Raw genomic sequence first — 21,055 nt, forward strand, 5'->3', positions numbered from 1 at the left:
GATTTTGTTGTTTGAGTGGAGATGAAGATCACAGTTAAGGGTTATTGGGTCACTGTATTGATCAGCATTGTTTAAGGGCAATTGTAAACTATATTTTATTCTGTGATATTAAAGATATTTTAATTCTGTCAGTAATAAAATTTGTTTCAAAATACCATATCCCTTTTTCTTCATGAAATCCCTCCTGGAGCTTGGTAACCTTTCCTTACAGTCTGACCAAATTAAAATATTATTGGAGTTTCTGTCCAGTGTCCGAGTCACTGTTTGGGTCTGTCCGTAATACTTTCATCAAATCCTCCTTTAGTCTTTTGTACCTTTCTTGAGATAAAGGCCAAGTGTCCATTTAATTTATTTTTTGCCCCTGTCCACTTGCTTTTGGAGACTTTAGTCCGTCAACAGCCTGCTGGATGTGCTGATGATGCTTTTCTGTTTTATAAACCTGTTGACTTAATTCCCCTCGCTAATGCCATGAAAAACCTTCTCTTTCAGTATCCAATCACAGTGACAGAATGCATCAAATTCTCTTTTGGAAGCTTTTAGCAAGGCCCTTAGTAAGCTCTAGATTAGACCTTATTTATCTTTTGTCTTGCTAGTTTTAAGCAGACCTGCAATGCACATTTTGAAAATTGGATACGCAAACAAACCATCATGTGGGCAGAATTGAAGGATTAAGGTGTGATTACTGTGTCTACAATCGAAAAACACTGGGTGTTGGGGAGGTAACTGAAAGCACAACGTTAAACTGAGCCACAGACTGGGTTAATTACAATAGCTGGTTTTTGGTATATATGTTAATATGTAAGGAAAATGATTATGTAATCGGCGCATTACCTTGTACGTTAAGTACAGATCATAGAATTCTGTTTTTAACAGTTCAGCTTTTGCATCCTATTTCTATCAAACATTTAGGAAATTACTAATTTAAATAAATGCAGGGATGTTAGAGATTCTGAGAAATGTTTGTTTGATTTACTGACCATTGTAAACAGTACAACACCAGGTTAAAGTTCAACAGTTTGTTTCAAATCACTAGCTTTGGGAGCACTGCTCCTTCATCAGGTGAACAGTTCCTCATTGTAAACAGTATAGGTGATATATTAATTAATAGACTCCCAGACTTCGAAAGCAGGCATGATAGCAATGTCTAAGATGCATTTTGATAGCAATGTCTAAGATGCATTTTGATAGCAATGTCTAAGATGCATTTTGATAGCAATGTCTAAGATGCATTTTGATAGCAATGTCTAAGATGCATTTTGATAGCAATGTCTAAGATGCATTTTGATAGCAATGTCTAAGATGCATTTTGATAGCAATGTCTAAGATGCATTTTGATAGCAATGTCTAAGATGCATTTTGATAGCAATGTCTAAGATGCATTTTGATTGACAAGTAGTCAGTCTAAATAAGAATCTGGATCAGGGCAGGCTTAGTGGGCCGAAGGGCCTGTTCCTGTTCTGAAATGTTTGTTGTTCTTCAATTACTCGAAGTTTTTGTTTGCCTTTTCAAAAACACCTCAATATTGGAACAAGCACAAGTTAATTTTCAAATTAAACCTCTCGAACCTCATTTCCATTGAAACATGTGTACTTCACAACAAACACACATTTATTTCTTTATCAAATCTATGCCTTCAATCTGACACTTCTAATCATTCCAAGGGTAGCAGAAGTCACAAGCTTGACTGACGGGACAGTTTTTGTGAAAGTTCCTCCCCCTCATGGTGCATTTTATTGTTTCTTTCCTCTTTTCTCTGTTCTGTTGATGTGTTGATAATTCAGGCCCATCCCATGTCCTGTATCATTTGCATTAGATTTGGAAGGAACTTGTGGTGAGAATATTTAGAAATGAAAATTGATGAAGACCATTATAAATTTAAAATATTTTGCAACTAAATAGTGACTTATTTCTTGGTAAATATTTGATTTATTTTATAAGTGTCTTTATTATAACGACAATAATTTACAAATAGCTTCATTAGTTTAAATTGTAACCTTTTCCACTTCTGATCAACTTGCTTTCTCCAGAATTAAAAAGGCAAATTGCTTCCTCTGTAAAAGAGGAAATGGTGCAATTTAAAATGTCCCCTTGCTGTGTTTTCTGAAATTGACTTTTCGTCAGTACAAAATGAAAGGTTTTACACCCCCTGATGCACAGCTATTAAGTCCCAATAAATTCCTACGTCAAATAACTGACGGTGAGAATTGTTTGTCTGATTCTGTTTCAACAACTATGGAATTACAATGTTGTCAAATTTGAATGTAACAAATAATAAACATGTACAAACCAGCACCGAGATGCAGTCATGTTTTGAGCTAATGTGTTTTCTCTCCTCTTTCTATTGCAGCATTTATTTTGGCCAATATGAAAATACTTCCGGCTGCTTCATTTATTCTTCTCTCAGTGATTAATTACGGATCTTCTCAGAACGCGAGCAATCCTATTCCAGACAGAGGTTGTGGGTTAAATCTCCTTCCTCACTACCTGAACCTGTGCAGTCTGGATGTAATCTGGGGAATCATTGTGGAGGCTGTAGCGGGAGCTGGAGTGCTAACTGCATTTTTACTGATGCTGATTCTGCTGGTGAAGTTACCGTTCATTAAAGACAAAGAAAAGAAAAGTTCTTTGGGAATCCAGTTCCTGTTCTTGTTTGGGACACTGGGGTTGTTTGGACTATCATTTGCATTTATTATACCAGAAGACGAACGAACATGCCCCACAAGAAGATTCTTATGGGGAGTTCTGTTTGCACTTTGCTTTTCCTGTTTGTTGGCGCAGGCATGGAGACTACGTCAGCTAGTTCAGCATGGCAAAGGCCCATCAGCATGGCTGTTGGCTGGCATTGCAATCTGTCTCATGCTAGTCCAAGTTATAATTGCCGTGGAATGGTTAATCCTAACTGTTGTCAGAGATGAGAAATCAGCTTGCAAATATGAGCAGATGGATTTTGTCATGGCATCGATTTATGTCATGTTCCTGATGGCTGTCACCTTGTTGTTGTCTTTCTTCACCCTGTGCGGGAAGTTCAAGAAATGGAAGAAGAATGGGGCCTGCGTTATTGTGACCATGTTCTTTTCCATCTTCATTTGGGTTGCATGGATTGCCATGTATCTCTATGGCAACAAAGAACTGAAGAAACAACCCTTGTGGGATGACCCAGCTCTCTCTATTGCACTCGTTACGAATGGCTGGGTCTTTCTTATTTGTCATGCTATCCCAGAAGTCCATTGTTCAATTATCCCATCTAAACAAAACACACCAGATTACTTTGACGCTGTTCAGCCAAGAATACGTGAGACTAACTTTGACGAGGATTTGCAACTTCCACGTACTTACATGGAAAATAAGGCTTTTTCCCTCGATGAATCTGGGGCAGGTTAGCAAAAGTTACATTTGATTTGTTGATATATATCAAGCTGGGTTTTATTAAATTTTTGCTGTATTATTTTCCTTATTCTTTCCTCCACCTACTTCCCAACCAAAAGGAATGGCTTGCATTTCTGTGGACCGCATACAGCGAACGGGAGTTAACCCCATCCATTATTACCAAAAGGTTGAGATACCTAGGTACTATTAGGGTGAGCATGGTAGCACAAGTGATTAGTACTGGGTTCACAGTGCCAGGGTCCCAGGTTTGATTCCTCACTGGGCCACTGTCTGTGTGGAGTCTGCACGTTCTCCCTGTGTCTGTGTGGGTTTCCTCCGGGTGCTCCGGTTTCCACCCACAGTCCAAAGACGTGCAGGTTAGGCCATGCTAAATTGCCCTTGGTGACCAAAAAGGTTAAGAGGGGTTATTGGGTTACGGGGATAGGGTGGAAGTGAGGGCTTAAGTGGGTCGGTGCAGACTTGATGGGCCAAATGGCCTCCTTCTGCACTGTATGTTCTATTGAATGTTTTTTTTTAAGATAATAGCTGGAGAGATTGTATAGACTTAATAAGTAGAAAATTTTTTTGGTACTGTATTGTTAAAAAATTGATATATGCCAATTTGGTCTGTTAATTCAGTGAGATTTTGACTAAAAATATTATTTTGCATTATGGTGTTTCTACACCAAGCAGAAAACAATGTTTGAAATGTATTTGGATTGTTGTGGATTTTATGTCACTGGAAATCCATCTGTCTCCTGTATTTTCTCATCCCACTACATAGCCTATAAATCTGGATTTCGCAATGGGAGTGTCGGACATAGACCCAACATTCAACTTCGGAGCAATGTTTACCAACCCACTGAAATGGCTGTCGTTCTAAACGGTGGAAATGTATGTGTTAAACAAATCAATTTGCTGAACCTTTGAATTTTACTTCTGTTTAGATAGTGTGTGTGTTTATAACTTAAAAAGAAATTAATTGATGAGTTGATTACAAAAGGATATCAACAAAACCATCTTTTAAAGTTACATTTCTGCAGCAGTTTCTTTGTCCAATATTTGGATAGTTATTGGGTAAAAGCAAATTATTTCAAACAGACAATGATCTTTTCAGTCTGTGTATTATATTAACACATCTTTTAAATGGTAGTTTTAATTTCATCAAATTGTCAGTTAATTTTTAAAACTCAATGAATTGCAACAGATGGATTATTTGGCTTTTAGTGACGGAGAGGGAGCATCCGGTGTTGCTCTATGCCGATGACCTCTTGCTGTCTGTCTCAGATCCATTGGAGAGTTTGGGAAGGATTATGGACCTGCTGGGTGGGGTTTAAAGGGTTCTCTGGGTACAAGCTGAATGTCGGGAAAAGCGAGGTATTCCCGGTGAATGAGCTGGCACAGCGGGCTAATTTAGGGGGGATGCCATTTACGGTAGCGAGGGATAGGTTTTAGTATTTGGGAATGGACAAGGCTCCATAAGTGGAACTTAACGAAGCTGGTGGAGGAGCCTAGGGGAGGATCTTGGGTGGGATACACGGCACTTAGCGTTGGCGGGGAGGGTCCAAGTGGTGAAAATGAATATTCTGCCGAGGTTCATGTTTATCTTTCAAGCTCTCCTGATCTTTATACCAAAGGCCTTCTTTCGGAAAGTGGGCTCAATCATTTCTGGCTTTGTATGGGCGGGAAGGTGCCGAGGGTGGGGAGGACCCTGCTACAGAGGCAGCAGGGGGGGTTGGCATTGCCGATCTTGCTTCATTATTATTGGGCGGCGAATGTGGGAAGGAGAAGGGATAGAGTGAGTTAGGATGGAGGAGGAATCTAGTTTGAGGTCTATGGTGACAGCAGCATTGCCAATGGCTCCGAGTAGGTATTCAAGAGCCCAGTGGTGCAGTCCACAGTGAAGATATGGAATCAGTTGAGGCATTTTTAGGGTGGAATGAATGTTGGTGCTAACGCCGCTGTGCGAGAATCATGGGTTTGAGCCAGGGAGAAGGGGGGGGGGGGGTTGGATAGTGTATACAGGAGGTGGAGGGAAGTGGGGCTGGTCAAGGTAAAGGATCTGTATTTGGAGAAAGGGTTTGCCAGTCTGGAGGAGCTAAGGGAGAGGGTAGAGTTGCTGAGGGGGAGTGAGTTCTAAGTATTTGCAGGTTAGGGACTTTGCGCAAATGGTCTGGAGGGAGTAGCCTAGATTGCCAGGATACACCCTCCTGGAGCGACTGCTGCTTCCGGGGAGCAGGGAGGCGAGCGGGTGGTGAAGATAAAGGAGAAATGGGAAGGAGAGTTGGGAGGGAGATCAACTGGGGAATATGGCACTGCGTAGGGTAAACGGGACCTCCTCATGTGCAAGGATGACCCTGATATAGTTTAAGGTGATGCATAGGGTGCATATGACTCAGGCAAGAGTGAGTGGGTTCTTTCAGGGGGTAGCAGATGAGTGTGAGAGGTGTGGGCGGGGGCCAGAGAATCATGCGCACATGTTTTGGGGTTACAAAAAATTGGGAAGGTTCTGGGCGGGAGTGTTCGTGGTCTTAGCCAGGATAGTGGAGGAGAAGGTGGACCCTGACCCTTTGCTGACGATATTTGGGGTTTCAGAGAAGCTGGAGCCCATGGAGAGGAGGAAGGCTGATGTCGTGGCCTTCGCCTCTCTGATTGCACGGCGGAGAATTTTGCTGGAGTGGCGGTCGGCATCGCCACCGGGGGTAGCAGCATGGTTGGGTGACCTGTACGACTTCCTAATATTAGAGATGATAAAGTATGTGTTAAGGGGCTCTTCAGGGGGGTGAGGTCCTGAAAGCAGAATATAGGGAGTCTGGAAGTAAGTTGAGAAGTCTGACCTCAAAGGCAGTGATCTCAGGATTACTCCCAGTGCCACGTGCTAGTCCGAGTAGAAATAGCAGGATATATCGGATAAATACATGGCTGTAGAGATGGTGCGAGGGAAAGGGTTTCAGATTCCTGGGGCATTGGGATGGGTTCTGGGGGAGTGTGGGACCAGTACAAACTGGATGGGTTACACCTGGGCAGGAGTGAGACAGATGTCCTTGGGGTGTGGGGGGTACTTGGTAGAGCAGTTGGAGAGGGTTTAACCTAAAATGGCAAGGGGGCTGGGAATCTATGTAAGGATTCAGAGCAGGGAGGAATCCAGAACAAGAGAAAAAAACCAAGGAGAATAAGAAAAGGGATTGACTGAGAAATCAAGGGCCTGTATCAGATAATGACACTGCAAAAAAAATAGTAGGGACGGGACCAGGAAATCAAAAGGACTATCCTTATGTCAGAAATGGGGGTAATCATAACAAAAAACAAAGAAATGGCTCAGGAACTAAATTCGTACTTTGCTTCAATCTTCACAAAGGAAGACATAAATAATATAGCCAAAGTTCTGAGAGAGAAACACCAAGTTTTAGTGAGGAGCTGAAGGAAATTAATATTAGTAATGAAATCGTTTTGGGAATTTTTTTTTATTATTCGTTCAAGGGCCGTGGGTGTCGCAGGCTGTGCCACATTTATTGCCCATCCCTAATTGCCCTTGAGGGGGCAGTTTAGAGTCAACCACATTGCTGTGTGTGGGTCTGGAGTGATATGTAGGCCAGACCAGGTAAGGACGGCAGATTTCTTTCCCCAAAGGGCATTCGTGCCCCAGGTGGGTTTTTACAACAATCGACGTGGTGTCACGGTCATTAGATTTTTAATTCCAGATTTTTATTGAGTTCAAATTTCAACATGTGCAGTGATGGGATTTGAACCTAGGTTCCCACAGCATCACTCTGGGTCTCTGGTTTACTAGTCCAATGACAATATGACTGCACCACCACCTCCCCAATTAATGGGATTGAAGGCAGACAAATCTCCACAGCCTAATAATCTTCATTACAGAGTACTTTGTAGCCCTAGAAATAGTGGATCCATCGGTGGACATTTTCCAGAACTCTTTGGGCTCTGGAATGGTTCCTACAGATTAGAGTGTAGTGAATGTAACCCCGCTATTCAAAAAGGGAGGTAGGGAGAAAACAGGGAATGGTAGACCAGTCAGCCTGACTTCATTAGTGGGGAAGTTGCTGGAGTCCATTATCAAGGATTTCATAGCACAGCATTTGGAAAGACCGAGTCAGCGTGGATTTATGAAAGGGAAATCATCCTTGACAAATAGAACATAGAGTGCAGAAGGAGGCCATTCGGCCCATTGAGTCTGCACCGACCCACTTAAGCCCTCACTTCCACCCTATCCCCGTAACCAATAACCCCTCCTAACCTTTTTGGACACTAAGGGCAATTTATCACGGCCAATCCACCTAACCTCTACATCTTTGGACTGTGGGAGGAAATCAGAGCACCCGGAGGAAACCCACACAGATACAGGGAGAACATGCAAACTCCACACAGACAGTGACCTAAGCCGGGAATCGAATTTGGGACTCTGGAGCTGTGAAGACACTGTGCTAACCACTTGTGCTACCGTGCTGCCCATAAATCATAAGCTATGATCATAATGAATGGCGGAGCAGGCTCGAAGGGCCGAATGGCCTTCTCCTATTTTCTATGTTATCTGGGCTGAAGGAGTTATAGTTATGAAGCGATTGGATACACGGGTTGTTTTCATTGGAGCAGAGAAGACTGAGGGGGGACATGATTGATATGTTGAGGGGAATAGATAGAGTCGACAGGAAGAAACTTTTCCCCTCGGTGGAAGGATCGATGACCAGGGGGCAGAGATTTAAGGTGAGGGGCAGGAGGGTTAGAGGGGCTGTGAGGAAAAATCTTTTTACCCAGAGGGTGGTGGGAGTCTGGAACTCGCTGCCTGAGAGGGGGGTGGAGGCAGAGACCCTCATAACATTTAAGAAGTATTTAAGAACATAAGAACTAGGAGCAGGAGTCGGCCATCTGGCCCCTCGAGCCTGCTCCGCCATTCAATGAGATTATGGCTGATCTTTTGTGGACTCAGCTCCACTTTCCGGCCCGAACACCATAACCCTTAATCCCTTTATTCTTCAAAAAACTATCTATCTTTACCTTAAAAACATTTAATGAAGGAGTCTCAACTGCTTCACTGGGCAAGGAATTCCATAGATTCACAACCCTTTGGGTGAAGAAATTCCTCCTAAACTCAGTCCTAAATCTACTTCCCCTTATTTTTGAGGCTATACCCCCTAGTTCTGCTGTCACCCGCCAGTGGAAACAACCTGCCCGCATCTATCCTATCTATTCCCTTCATAATTTTATATGTTTCTATAAGATCCCCCCCCCTCATCCTTCTAAATTCTAACGAGTACAATCCCAGTCTACTCAACCTCTCCTCATAATCCAACCCCTTCAGCTCTGGGATTAACCTAGTGAATCTCCTCTGCACACCCTCCAGTGCCAGTACGTCCTTTCTCAAGTAAGGTGACCAAAACTGAACATGATACTCCAGGTGTGGCCTCACTAACTCCTTATACAATTGCAGCATAACCTCCCTAGACTTAAACGCCATCCCTCTAGCAATGAAGGACAAAATTCCATTTGCCTTCTTGATCACCTGTAAACCAACTTTCTGTGACTCATGCACCAGCACACCCAGGTCTCTCTGCACAGCAGCATGCTTTAATATTTTATCGTTTAAATAATAATCCCGTTTGCTGTTATTCCTACCAAAATGGATAACCTTACATTTGTCAACATTGTATTCCATCTGCCAGACCCGAGCCCATTCACTTAACCTATCCAAATCCCTCTGCAGACTTCCAGTATCCTCTGCACTTTTCGCTTTAATACTCATCTTAGTGTCATCTGCAAACTTGGACACATTGCCCTTGGTCCCCAACTCCAAATCATCTGTATAAATTCTGAACAATTGTGGGCCCAACACGGATCCCTGAGGGACACCACTAGCTACTGATTGCCAACCAGAGAAACACCCATTAATCCCCACTCTTTGATTTCTATTAATTAACCAATCCTCTATCCATGCTACTGCTTTACCCTTAATGCCATGCATCTTTATCTTATGCAGCAACCTTTTGTCTGGCACCTTGTCAAAGGCTTTATGGAAATCCAGATATACCACATCCATTGGCTCCCCATTATCTACTGCACTGGTAATGTCCTCAAAAAATTCCACTAAATTAGTTAGGCACGACCTGCCCTTTATGAACCCATGCTGCGTCTGCCCAATGGGACAATTTCTTTCCAGATGCCTCGCTATTTCTTCCCTGATGATAGATTCCAGCAACTTCCCTACTACCGAAGTTAAGCTCATTGGCCTATAATTTCCCGCTCTCTGCCTACCTCCTTTTTTAAACAGTGGTGTCACGTTTGCTAATTTCAAATCCACCGGGACCACCCCAGAGTCTAGTGAATTTTGGTAAATCGTCACTAGTGCATCTGCAATTTCCCTAGCCATTTCTTTTAGCACTCTGTGGTGCATTCCATCAGGGCCAGGAGACTTGTCTACCTTTAGCCCCATTAGCTTGCCCATCACTACCTCCTTAGTGATAACAATCCTCTCAAGGTCCTCACCTGTCATATCCTCATTTCTATCAGTCGCTGGCATGTTATTTGTGTCTTCCACTGTGAAGACCAACCCAAAAAACCTGTTCAGTTCCTCAGCCATTTCCTCATCTCCCATTATTAAATCTCCCTTTTCATCCTCTAAAGGACCAATATTTACCTTAGCCACTCTTTTTTGTTTTTTTTTTGTTTTATATATTTGTAAAAACTTTTACTGTCTGTTTTTATATTCTGAGCAAGTTTACTCTTGTACTCTATCTTACTCTTTTTATAGCTTTTTTAGTAGCTTTCTGTTGCCCCGTAAAGATTTCCCAGTACTCTAGTCTCCCACCAATCTTTGCCACTTTGTATGCTTTTTCCTTCAATTTGATACTCTCCCTTATTTCCTTAGATATCCACGGTCGATTTTCCCTCTTTCTTCCGTCCTTCCTTTTTGTTGGTATAAACCTTTGCTGAGCACTGTGAAAAATCGCTTGGAAGGTTCTCCACTGTTCCTCAACTGTTCCACCATAAAGTCTTTGATCCCAGTCTACCTTAGCTAGTTCTTCTCTCATCCCATTGTAATCTCCTTTGTTTAAACACAAAACACTAGTATTTGATTTTACTTTCTCACCCTCCATCTGTATTTTAAATTCCACCATATTGTGATCGCTCCTTCCGAGAGGATCCCTAACTATGAGATCATGAATCAATCCTGTCTCATTACACAGGACAAGATCTAGGACCGCTTGTTCCCTCATAGGTTCCATTACATACTGTTCTAGGAAACTATCACAGATACATTCTATAAACTCCTCCTCAAGGTTGCCTTGACCGACCTTGTTAAACTAATCGACATGTAGATTAAAATCCCCCATGATAACTGCTGTACCATTTCTACATGCATCAGCTATTTCTTTGTTTATTGCCTGCCCCACCATAACGTTACTATTTGGTGGCCGATAGACTACTCCTATCAGTGACTTTTTCGCCTTACTATCCCTGATTTCCACCCAAATGGATTCAACCTTATCCTCCATAGCACCGATGTCATCCCTTACTATTGCCCAGATGTCATCCTTAAATAACAGAGCAACACCACCTCCCTTACCATCCACTCTGTCCTTCCGAATAGTTTGATACCCTCGGATATTTAACTCCCAGTCGTGACCATCCTTTAACCATGTTTCAGTAATGGCCACTAAATCATAGTCATTCACGATGATTTGCGCCATCAACTCATTTACTTTATTCCGAATACTACGAGCATTCAGGTAAAGTACACTTATGTTGGTTTTTTTACCTCTGTTTTGAATCTTAACATCTCCAGTTTTATTCCTTTTGTTATTACTGGGCCTATTCACTGAGCTCCCCTTAGTCACTGTACCTTGTACTGTCGCCCTTTTAGATTTTTGACTATGTCTTCTCTGCCTTGCACTTTCCCCCTTACTTCCTTTTGCTTCTGTCCCTGTTTTACTACTTTCCAACTTCCTGCATCAGTTCCCATACCCCTGCCACATTAGTTTAGATTTAGATGAGCATTTGCAATCCCAGGGCAGACACTGCTCTGGGCCAAGTGCTGGAAAATGGGATTAGAATAGTTAGGTTGTTTTTGACTGGTGCAGATGTGACTGGCGGAAAAGCTTTTCTATGCTGTATGTGTCTTTGACTCTATAGAATAGTGAGGTGGTTGTTTTTGTGATGGGCCGAAGGGTGTTTTCTATGCTGTATGATTCTATGACTCTTGGATTAACCACAGCTGCTTTGCACCCTCAGCAACTGGAACTACAAACAATTCCCAAAGCTGAGGAAGTTGGACTGATGGGTATGTCCAGCTGGAGATGGGGGTGCTGGGTATGGGAGCTCGGTTGAAGGGAGAGGGTTAAAGGGGGTGGATGACTTTGTGATGAGGAGGGGGCAGCTTTTTTTGTTTTTTCATTGTTAATGGGCATCGCTGGCCAGACCAGCGATTATTACCCGTCGCTAATTGCTCTTGAGAAGGTGGTGATGAGTTGCCTTCTTGCACCTTTGCAGTCCATGTGGTGTAGGTACACCAACAATGCTGTTAGGGATGGAATTCCAGGATCACAATCCAGCAACCGTGATGGCGATGTATTTCCAAGTCAGGATGTTGTGTGCCTTGAAGAGGAACCTCCTGGTGGTGTTCTGTCCTTCCGCGTGGTAAACATTAAGTATATGGAAGATTCTATTGAAGGAACCTTGGTGAGTTCCTGTCATGCATCTTGTAGATGCTACTCTTGGCTGCCACTCTGTTGTGGTGGAGGGTTTGAACGTTTAAGACGGTGGATGAGGCGCCAATCAAGCGGGGCTGTTTTGTCCTGGATGGTGTTGAGCTTCTTGAGTGATGTTGGAGCTGCGCTCATCCAGGCAAATGGAGAGTATTCGATCCTGACTTGTGCCTTGTAAATGGGAGTCAGGAAGTGAGTTACTCAGCATTCACTACCTCTGATCTGCTCTGGTAGCCACAGTATTAATATGGCTGGTGGTCAATGGTAACCCCGGGATGTTGATTGTGGGGGATTCAGCGATGGTAATGCCATTGAATGTCATGGGGTGATGGTTAGATCCTCTCTCTTGTAGGAGATGGCCATTGCCTGGGCAGCACGGTAGCATTGTGGATAGCACAATTGCTTCACAGCTCCAGGGTCCCAGGTTCGATTCCGGCTTGGGTCACTGTCTGTGCGGAGTCTGCACATCCTCCCCGTGTGTGCGTGGGTTTCCTCCGGGTGCTCCGGTTTCCTCCCACAGTCCAAAGATGCACAGGTTAGGTGGATTGGCCATGATAAATTGCTCTTAGTGTCTAAAATTGCCCTTAGTGTTGGGTGGGTTACTGGGTTATGGGGATAGGGTGGAGGTGTTGACCTTGGGTAGGGTGCTCTTTCCAAGAGCCGGTGCAGACTCGATGGGCCGAATGGCCTCCTTCTGCACTGTAAATTCTATGACTTGTGTGGCGCGAATGTAACTTGCCCCTGGTCAGCCCCAAGCCTGGATATTGTCCAGGTCTTGCTGCATTTGGGCATGGACTGCTTCAATATCTGAGGAGTCGCGAATGGTGCTGAACATTGTGCAGCCATCCGCAAACATCCCCACTTCTGACCTTATGATGGAAGGGAGGTCATTGATGAAGCAGCTGAAGATGGTTGGGCCGAGGACACTACCCTGAGGAACTCCAGCAGTGATGCCCTGGAGCTGAGATGATTGACCTCCAACCACCACAACCATCTTCCTTTGTGCCGGGAATGACTCCAACCAGTGGAGAGTTTTCCTCCTGATTCCCTTTGACTCCTGTTTTTTGCTAGGTTTTAGGACGGCACAGTGGTTAGCACCGCTGCCTCACAGCACCAGGGACCCAGGTTCGATTCCCGGCTTGGGTCACTGTCTGTGTCGAGTTTGCAGTTTTTCCCCGTGTCTGCGTGGGTTTCTTCCAGGTGCTCCGGTTTCCTCCCATAGTGCAGATTAGGTGGGATTACGAGGATGGGGCAGAGAAGTGAACCTATGTGGAGTGCACTCTTTCAAAGGGTCAGTGCAGACTCGATGGGCCAAAGAGCCTCCTTCTGCACTGTAGGAACTCTATGGTTCGACGGCTCCTTGATGCCACACTCGAGGACAGTCACCTTCACCTCACAGCCACTGGGCCTGGGGCCCCACAGATGTCCTGCCCCACATCCCCTTAAGGACAGCTGGGTAGGTGGCAAGTCACCTACTGAAATAAACCAGCTCTCTCCCACCTTTAAACCTGTCCGTGGGAAGCATAAAATCCTCCCTAATAGCCTCCGCGCCTCGCGGGATTCACCCAAGTCCTGGGAGAGATCAGATTTGGAACTCCGCCTAAAAGGGGCGGGACCAAATGTCACTCGTGGAAGTAGGTCATAAACCCACTTTTAGACCTCCCTACCTGGGATAACCCAGCCTCCCTCAATTCACCGACCTCCCCAGGGAGGCTGCAGCTGGGTGCCAATCAGTGCTGGTTCATGAGAACGAGATGCTGTAATGGGGCTGAAGAGGGGCAGCCTCCAGGGACCCCATCGCGGGGTGTCCTTACTTGGGGGGAGCGTGGGGGGGGGGGGGGGGGGGGGGGAGCGTGGGGTAGTGTCAATGTGTGTGAGGGGGGGGGGGGTGACTTTGCCCATTGGGAGGTGTGGGACCCACAAGCTAATTAGCGATCAGGGCACCCTTTCAAAATGGCGGCCTGATCTCGGAGGTCAGCTCCCAGTGCTCAAAAAAATTCTAAGTGTGGGTTAAACCGGTGAGAAACTCCCCAGGGCGCATGAAGATGACTAAAATGTAATTGGATAGCGGTGGGGAACTCGCTGGCAGAGCTGGCGGGAAACTCCCAACAAAACCCGCCACAAATTAACTTAAAAAGTTTGGGGGAGAATCGTGGCCGATATCTCAACAAATGAGATTTAAGGATTGAGGAAGGGGGTGAATTTGACGTCAAATCCTGTCACAGTCAGGAAATGTCCCCACTCTCTCCACGTCCATATCGAGATAGGTATTTTTATTGATTTCCCCCTTTATTATACATGGGATATTTTCCCAAACACTTAAACGTGGAAATGTTCCAATCCACTATAATAACTTGCACAGGAAACTCAACATATGATGAAATACCTCAGGTTGGTTTATTGTTTTCTCACTAATGCGAAGGAGGGTTCAGCAATGTCCGCCCATCCCAATCACACAATGAATGCGGGATAGAGAAGAGGATTCCGGGTACGTCCAATGGGAGATTGGCTGATTGTAGAATTGCTCCTTCTTTCTAGAGCGAGACTTCCACGATGGGAGAAGATGAGTAGAGTAATTGAGTCTGGGAGGCTCACGTTCCAACAGTTGTCAGGTTTGATGAGGGCAGAGTTCTTTCTGCTGTCATTGGTTTGATGGTGGACCGCACAGAGTTTCTGTACTGTCCTGGTCTAGTTCCAACTGAGAACGTTGCAGTGCAGCTTGGGGGGGGGGGGGGGGGGGGGGGGGGAAGGTTATGTGACATTCCTCCCACATTGATGGATGGCTGGAATCTTCAAGTCTTAATTGGACTTCGAATTATTTTTGTTCTGGAAGACACTGGTGTCCCCTATTGTTTAAATCAATGTGTTAGAACAGTTTATGCTTGGGCCATAGCACCATTTATGGGAGATTAAGACCTGTAAAGTTTGATTTTGTTCAAAGTTGTCTGGAGCAGACCCATTGTTCGTGGGGCAACATGTGATCAGCTGGAAATATCTCAGTCCAACAGTTGTCCACTTTGAAAAGCACAAATAAATGAACATAGAACATTACAGCGCAGTACAGGCCCTTCGGCCCTCGATGTTGCGCCGACCTGTGAAACTCCTCGAAAGCCCATCTACACTATTCCCTTATCGTCCATATGTCTATCCAATGACCATTTGAATGCGTTTAGTGTTGACGAGTCCACTACTGTTGCAGGCAGGGCATTCCACGCCCTTACTACTCTCTGAGTAAAGAACCTACCTCTGACATCTGTCCTATATCTATCTCCCCTCAATTTAAAGCTTTGTCCCCTCGTGCTGGACATCACCATCCGATGAAAAAGGCTCTCGATGTCCACCCTATCTAATCCTCTGATCATCTTGTATGCCTCAATTAAATCACCTCTTAACCTTCTTCTCTCTAACGAAAACAGCCTCAAGTCCCTGAGCCTTTCCTCATAATATCTTCCCTCCATACCAGGCAACATCCTGGTAAATCTCCTCTGTACCCTTTCCAATGCTTCCACATCCTTCCTATAATGCGGCGACCAGAACTGCACGCAGTACTCCAAATGCGGCCGCACCAGTTTCGTACAGCTGCAACATCAATTTTTATAAAGTACTCCAGCTGAAAGTGTGTTTATATATAATATACACATGGGATTGGGAGAAGGTTAAGGTTCAGCAAAAGGTTAATGAAAATAAAATCAATAAAGCTGAGATCAACGATGAAAAGAAACTAGCAGAAAACATGGACACTGACTATAAGCTTCTATAAAGTGGAAGAGAACAGCTAAAGTAAATGTTGGCCCTTCTGAGGGTGATGCTGGTGAGGTGATAATGGGGAACACAGAGATGACAGAGACACTGAACCAATATTTTGCCTCTGTCTTCACGGTAGGGGATAATAAATATCTTCCAAGAACGGCAGTTAATGCTGAGTCACTGGGGAGACGGTATTGAATAAACTGATAGGATTAAAGGTAGATAAGTCTCCGGGACCTGATGGTCTATACTCTCGGGTATTAAAGGAGGTGACAGCGGAGATATTTCAGAATTCCATAGATTCTAGAAAGGTCCTGGAGGATTGGAAACAGGCTAATGTGATGCCCCTATTCAAAAAGGGAGCGGGGCAAAAAGTAAGACACTAGACCAGTTAGCTTGACCTCTGTGGTGGGGAAGAAGGAGGTGACTGAACATTTGGAAAGACACCGCTCAATCCACCATTGTCAGCATAGTTTTATGAAGGGTAAGTCATGCTGACAAACTTGCTGGAGTTCTTTGAGGACGTAACCAGCAAGATGGATAATGCGGAACCTGTGGATGTGGTACATCTAAACTTCCAGAAGGCATTTGACAAGGAGCCGCATAAAAGATTGATTCGGAAGGTGAGATCGCAGGGCATTGGGTACATACTAGATTGGATTGAGGATTGGCTGACTGACAGAAAGCAGAGGGTCGGGATAAATGTGTCCTTCTCTGGGTGGTGAACTGTAACCAGTGGGGGTGCCGCAGGGGTCAGTCCTCGGACCTCAACTCTTTACAATCTGTATAAATGATCTTCAAGCGGGGACAGAGTGTAACAGCAAAATTTGAGGATGATCCGAAAATAGGTGGGAAAACAGGCAGTGAAGAGGAGATAAAGATTTTACAGATGGATAGGTTAGGAGATTGGGCCAACATTTGGCGCACGAGTTTAATGTAGATAAGTGTGAGTTTTGACTGAAAAAATAGTAAAATTATTCTCTAAATGGAAATCAGATTGAAAATGTGTCGGGGCAGGGGGATCGGGGATCACAGAAAGTCGGTATGCAGGTCCAGCCTGTAATTAAAAAGACAAATGGAATGTTAGGATTTATTGCGAAAGAACTTGAGTATAAAAGTAGAGACGTATTTTTGCAATTGTATAGGGTTTTGGTGAGACCACATGAAAAAAAAATGAAAATCGCTTATTGTCACGAGTAGGCTTCAAATGAAGTTACTGTGAAAAGCCCCTAGTCCCCATAATCCGCCACCTGTTCGGGGAGGCTGGTACGGGAGTTGAACCGTGCTGCTGGTCTGCCTTGGTCTGCTTTCAAAGCCAGCGATTTAGCCCAGTGTGCTATTGTGTCCAGTTTTTGTCTCCTTATTTGAGGAAAGATGTGGAGGTTGTTGAGTTCTGTTACTTCCTTGATGATGAAGGTACATGTGGAACATGAAGATGTAATTGCTTTTTGGAATGGGGTAGTGCTCTCTTTTGATGCTCTTTATTGAGATATTTGGGGTCCATGTGAATTCTCAGGTCCCCGTTCTGTTTTTTTTTTACACAAACCATCTGAGTTTATCCAGTCCGTCTTCAATGTGCCTGATGACACCCAGGATTGTCATCTACTGCAGCTCGGCCTTGAGTCTCCCTCAGCGGGCAAGCACCACTGGTTTAGAGTTCCTTCAGTTGTATACTGTAGGTGAATGGTAGGGTGCCAAACCTCTGAAATACCTCCGGATGTGCCTTGGGAATGGCCTCCACCGAGGCCTGTTGGGAAGGCTCCATGAAATCTGCAGCGTATAACCTTTCTGACGAGCCCGAGCTGTTCGCAGGCCGGCATGCTGATGAGTGATTCACGCTCGGCCGCTATTACAGAGAACCGTATTCTGTGGGTTACCTTCTTAATGGTGGCATCGAGCTCAACATTCTCCCACAGTCACAGTCTGACGCTTGGGAATGATGCCTGCCGGATCAATGTCAGATATTGTCTTGAGCTGCTGCACCATCGAGAGCAGAACCAGGTTGGCCCTCGCTCTCGTACCAAGCTTGCGTTTGATGACCGTTCCATTTAGCATTACCGGGATCATCCACCTGTCCTCGATGTTCTCCACCTGTGCCTCACTGTGATTGCAGATGGTGCCTGTCACTTCTTGGCCAAGACCGGCCAAAACGCTTGAGTCATGTCTTGTAACCACGTTCACAGCAGGTTGGTGATCAACTCATTTGTCCTGCTTCGGATTCCTCTGCCCGATCAACTGTGCAGCGCGGAGCAACGTGCCCCTTCCTGCCACACCAGTAACAGTTCTTGTTAAACGCCGGCCATCTTTTCAGCAAGTGTCTGTTGCCATAGCTCGGGTACAAAATGGCGGCTGGGCTCTGCTGTCCACAATGGCCACCCCTATGGAGACGACGCTTATTGTGATGTTCAAAATAACTGCCCCCTGCGAGACCACGTGCTGTCAGATGTCTTTTATCGATTTGTTCAAAATGGCCACCCCATCACAAGCGCACTTCTTTCACAAGTGCTCTCAAAATGGCCATCTGCCTCGAGACCACGTTGTGCGTCCGGCTGCATACCATAGCACTCAAAATGGCTGCCAACATCAAGACCACATTTTTTGCTACTCTGCGTCTCAGCATTTTTAGCGGCAGAATCCTTTCTTGGATCGGTATCGACATTGAGTTTGCAGAAGGCCCCGATACGTTGCACCGAGAACTCACTTGCCTGGCACATCCTGATAGCAGCATCCAGCGTGAGGTTGTCCTCCTTCAACAGTTGTTCTCGTTGCTCCCCGTCCAAGATCCCATATACAACTTGGTCTCGGATCATTGAGGATTGCAACTGTCCAAAATTGCACGTCTGGGCCTTTAAACACAGATCCATAACAGATCCCGTCCCTTGGTCACCGTCTGTGAGGCGTTTGCACATTCTCCCCCTGCCTGCGTGGGTTTCACCACCACAACCCAAATATATGGGGGTTAGGTGGATTGGCCACGTTAAATTGCCCCTTAATTGGCAAAAATAATTGGGTACCATAAATTTATATTAAAAAGGTAATGACGTCATTTATGTCTGAAATTAATTGTTAAATGGGGCAGCAGGGTAGCATGGTGGTTAGCATAAATGCTTCACAGCTCCAGGGTCCCAGGTTCGATTCCCGGCTGGGTCACTGTCTGTGTGGAGTCTGCACGTCCTCCCCCTGTGTGCGTGGGTTTCCTCCGGGTGCTCCGGTTTCCTCCCACAGTCCAAAGATGTGCGGGTTAGGTGGATTGGCCATGCTAAATTGCCCGTAGTGTCCTAATAAAAAAGTAAGGTTAAGGGGGAGGTTGTTGGGTTACGGGTATAGGGTGGATACGTGGGTTTGAGTAGGGTGATCATGGCTCGGCACAACATTGAGGGCCGAAGGGCCTGTTCTGTGCTGTACTGTTCTATGTTCTAAAACTATCAAAGGATTCTTTGTCTTTCTTGGCGTGAGACCAGAATACAATCTCTTAAAAGTCTCATTGCTTTTCTGGGAGCAGGGGCCATCAAAGTGATGAATCACCTCCTTGTAGCTCTGCTCACTTTTCTTAAATCCAAACAAATTGTACAGTTGAAGCGCTTGAAACCCAGCTGTTGTTAGGAGCAACGCAACGCGCCTTTTATCAGGTAGCCCCTATAGGCCACGGGTAGAAAGAAAAAACTCGAACTGCTGCATGATTGCATGCCAGATTGAGTCCAAATTTCCCGAGATTTTACACTGACACTGTTATACGATATAGATATGCCTGTGAGCATATCACCAGTGGCATTGGAGACGGTTCCGAGGAGGTTCACCAGATTGATTCCGGGGATGAAAGAGTTGATGTATGAGGAGAGAATAAACAGTTTGAGCTTATACTCGGGAGTTTCGAAGGATGAGAGGGGATCTGATTGAGGTATATAAAATACTAAAAGCGATTGATAAAAGTAGATATAAACCATATATTATATTCATATAGGGCAACGAATTCCACAGATTCACAACCCTTTGGGAGAAGTAGTTTCTCCTCGACTCCTTTTCAAATTTTCTACCTCTTACCCTGAGACTTTGACCTCCTCGTTTTACAATGTCCCACAAGAGGAAGCATCTGCTCCACGTCTACTTTATCCATACCTTGTAGCAACTGGTATATCTCGATTAGATCTCCCCTCATTCTTCTAAACTCGAGAGAGTATCGGCCTAAACTGTTCAATCTCTCCCCATACGACAAACCGCCTCATCTCTGGAATCAATCTACTGGACCTCCTCTGAACTGCCTCCAATTACATCTACATCTTTCCTCAAATAACGGGTCCAAACTGGATTAAAGGACCACAAAATAAGAGACCAAAAGGGAAAACAAGAAACATTTTAAATTTGATCAATTTAAAATGTCCCCCTTTTTTTAAAACCTGAAGCAATGAGACTCGGCACTTGTAATAATGCCATAGGTTTGCAGTAATTAACATTTATCATATTCTTAGTCACAGTGGTTTACAGCACAGAAAAGGCCGTTCGGCCCATCATGTCTGTGCTGGTCAAAAATACCACCTAATTATTACCCTTCCATTGTAACCACAGTCCTAAATATCTCTGATGGGTATGGTTCTTAATTATGGTACATAAACAGCAAAATCCTAACATTTTAATGCAGGTCAGTGTTGGCAGAAAAATGTCATTCTTACAAAGCTGACGGTGCAACTTTAGGATTTTTCCCTTGCCTGAAATGTTTGTGCCATTTCTACAAAGAGTCTCCATTATTTTGACACAAAAATCTGTCCCAGTGCAGATCAATATTTGCTCCAGATATTATAAGATAACTCCATTTGGCTACATACACTTTTTTTTTTAAAAGCAAAATTGTTATCACTGAACCAAAATTAACTTTCAACTATGCCTATAATTTTTGAATTATTTTTCAGATCCCATCTGCTCCCCCAAGTTATGTCGGAAGACATCTTTGGTGAAGGCAAAACTATTGAAATCATTAGCAAATTCCAGCGGCTTTTAATGGACACAACTCAACACAAGCAATGGAGACTGCGGGAGTAAGATGATTAAGAGCTGGTCAAAGCCCAATTAAATGCAAATTTATTCTAAACTGATAACTTTTTATAGGGTGTACAGTGAAGCTTGTTGGGTGTACATACAAATACCTTTTTTCTTTTAAAGCCTAAGTCTTTAGATGAAAGTAGCACCCAGAATGATATTGAAGAAAACCTTTGGTCCTGGAGAATTTTTGT

At 44.5% G+C, this 21,055-nt stretch overlaps 1 protein-coding gene across 4 annotated transcripts in view; it reads left to right on the forward strand.

The window, feature by feature from the left end:
* The window catches only part of gprc5ba (G protein-coupled receptor, class C, group 5, member Ba), a 41,999-nt gene extending 20,994 nt beyond the window's left edge, over positions 1-21,005 (forward strand). For all 4 annotated transcript variants that reach the window (XM_038820783.1, XM_038820785.1, XM_038820784.1 and 1 more), the window contains 3 exons: positions 2,348-3,376; positions 4,151-4,260; positions 20,735-21,005. In XM_038820783.1, the coding sequence (XP_038676711.1) occupies positions 2,348-3,376; positions 4,151-4,260; positions 20,735-20,779 (1,184 nt within the window). In that variant the 3' untranslated portion in view covers positions 20,780-21,005. The remainder of the gene's footprint in view (positions 1-2,347; positions 3,377-4,150; positions 4,261-20,734) is intronic.
* The last annotated feature ends 50 nt before the right edge of the window (positions 21,006-21,055 follow it).

The sequence above is a fragment of the Scyliorhinus canicula genome, chromosome 15 (assembly GCF_902713615.1).
Source record: "Scyliorhinus canicula chromosome 15, sScyCan1.1, whole genome shotgun sequence".
NCBI lineage: Eukaryota > Metazoa > Chordata > Chondrichthyes > Carcharhiniformes > Scyliorhinidae > Scyliorhinus > Scyliorhinus canicula.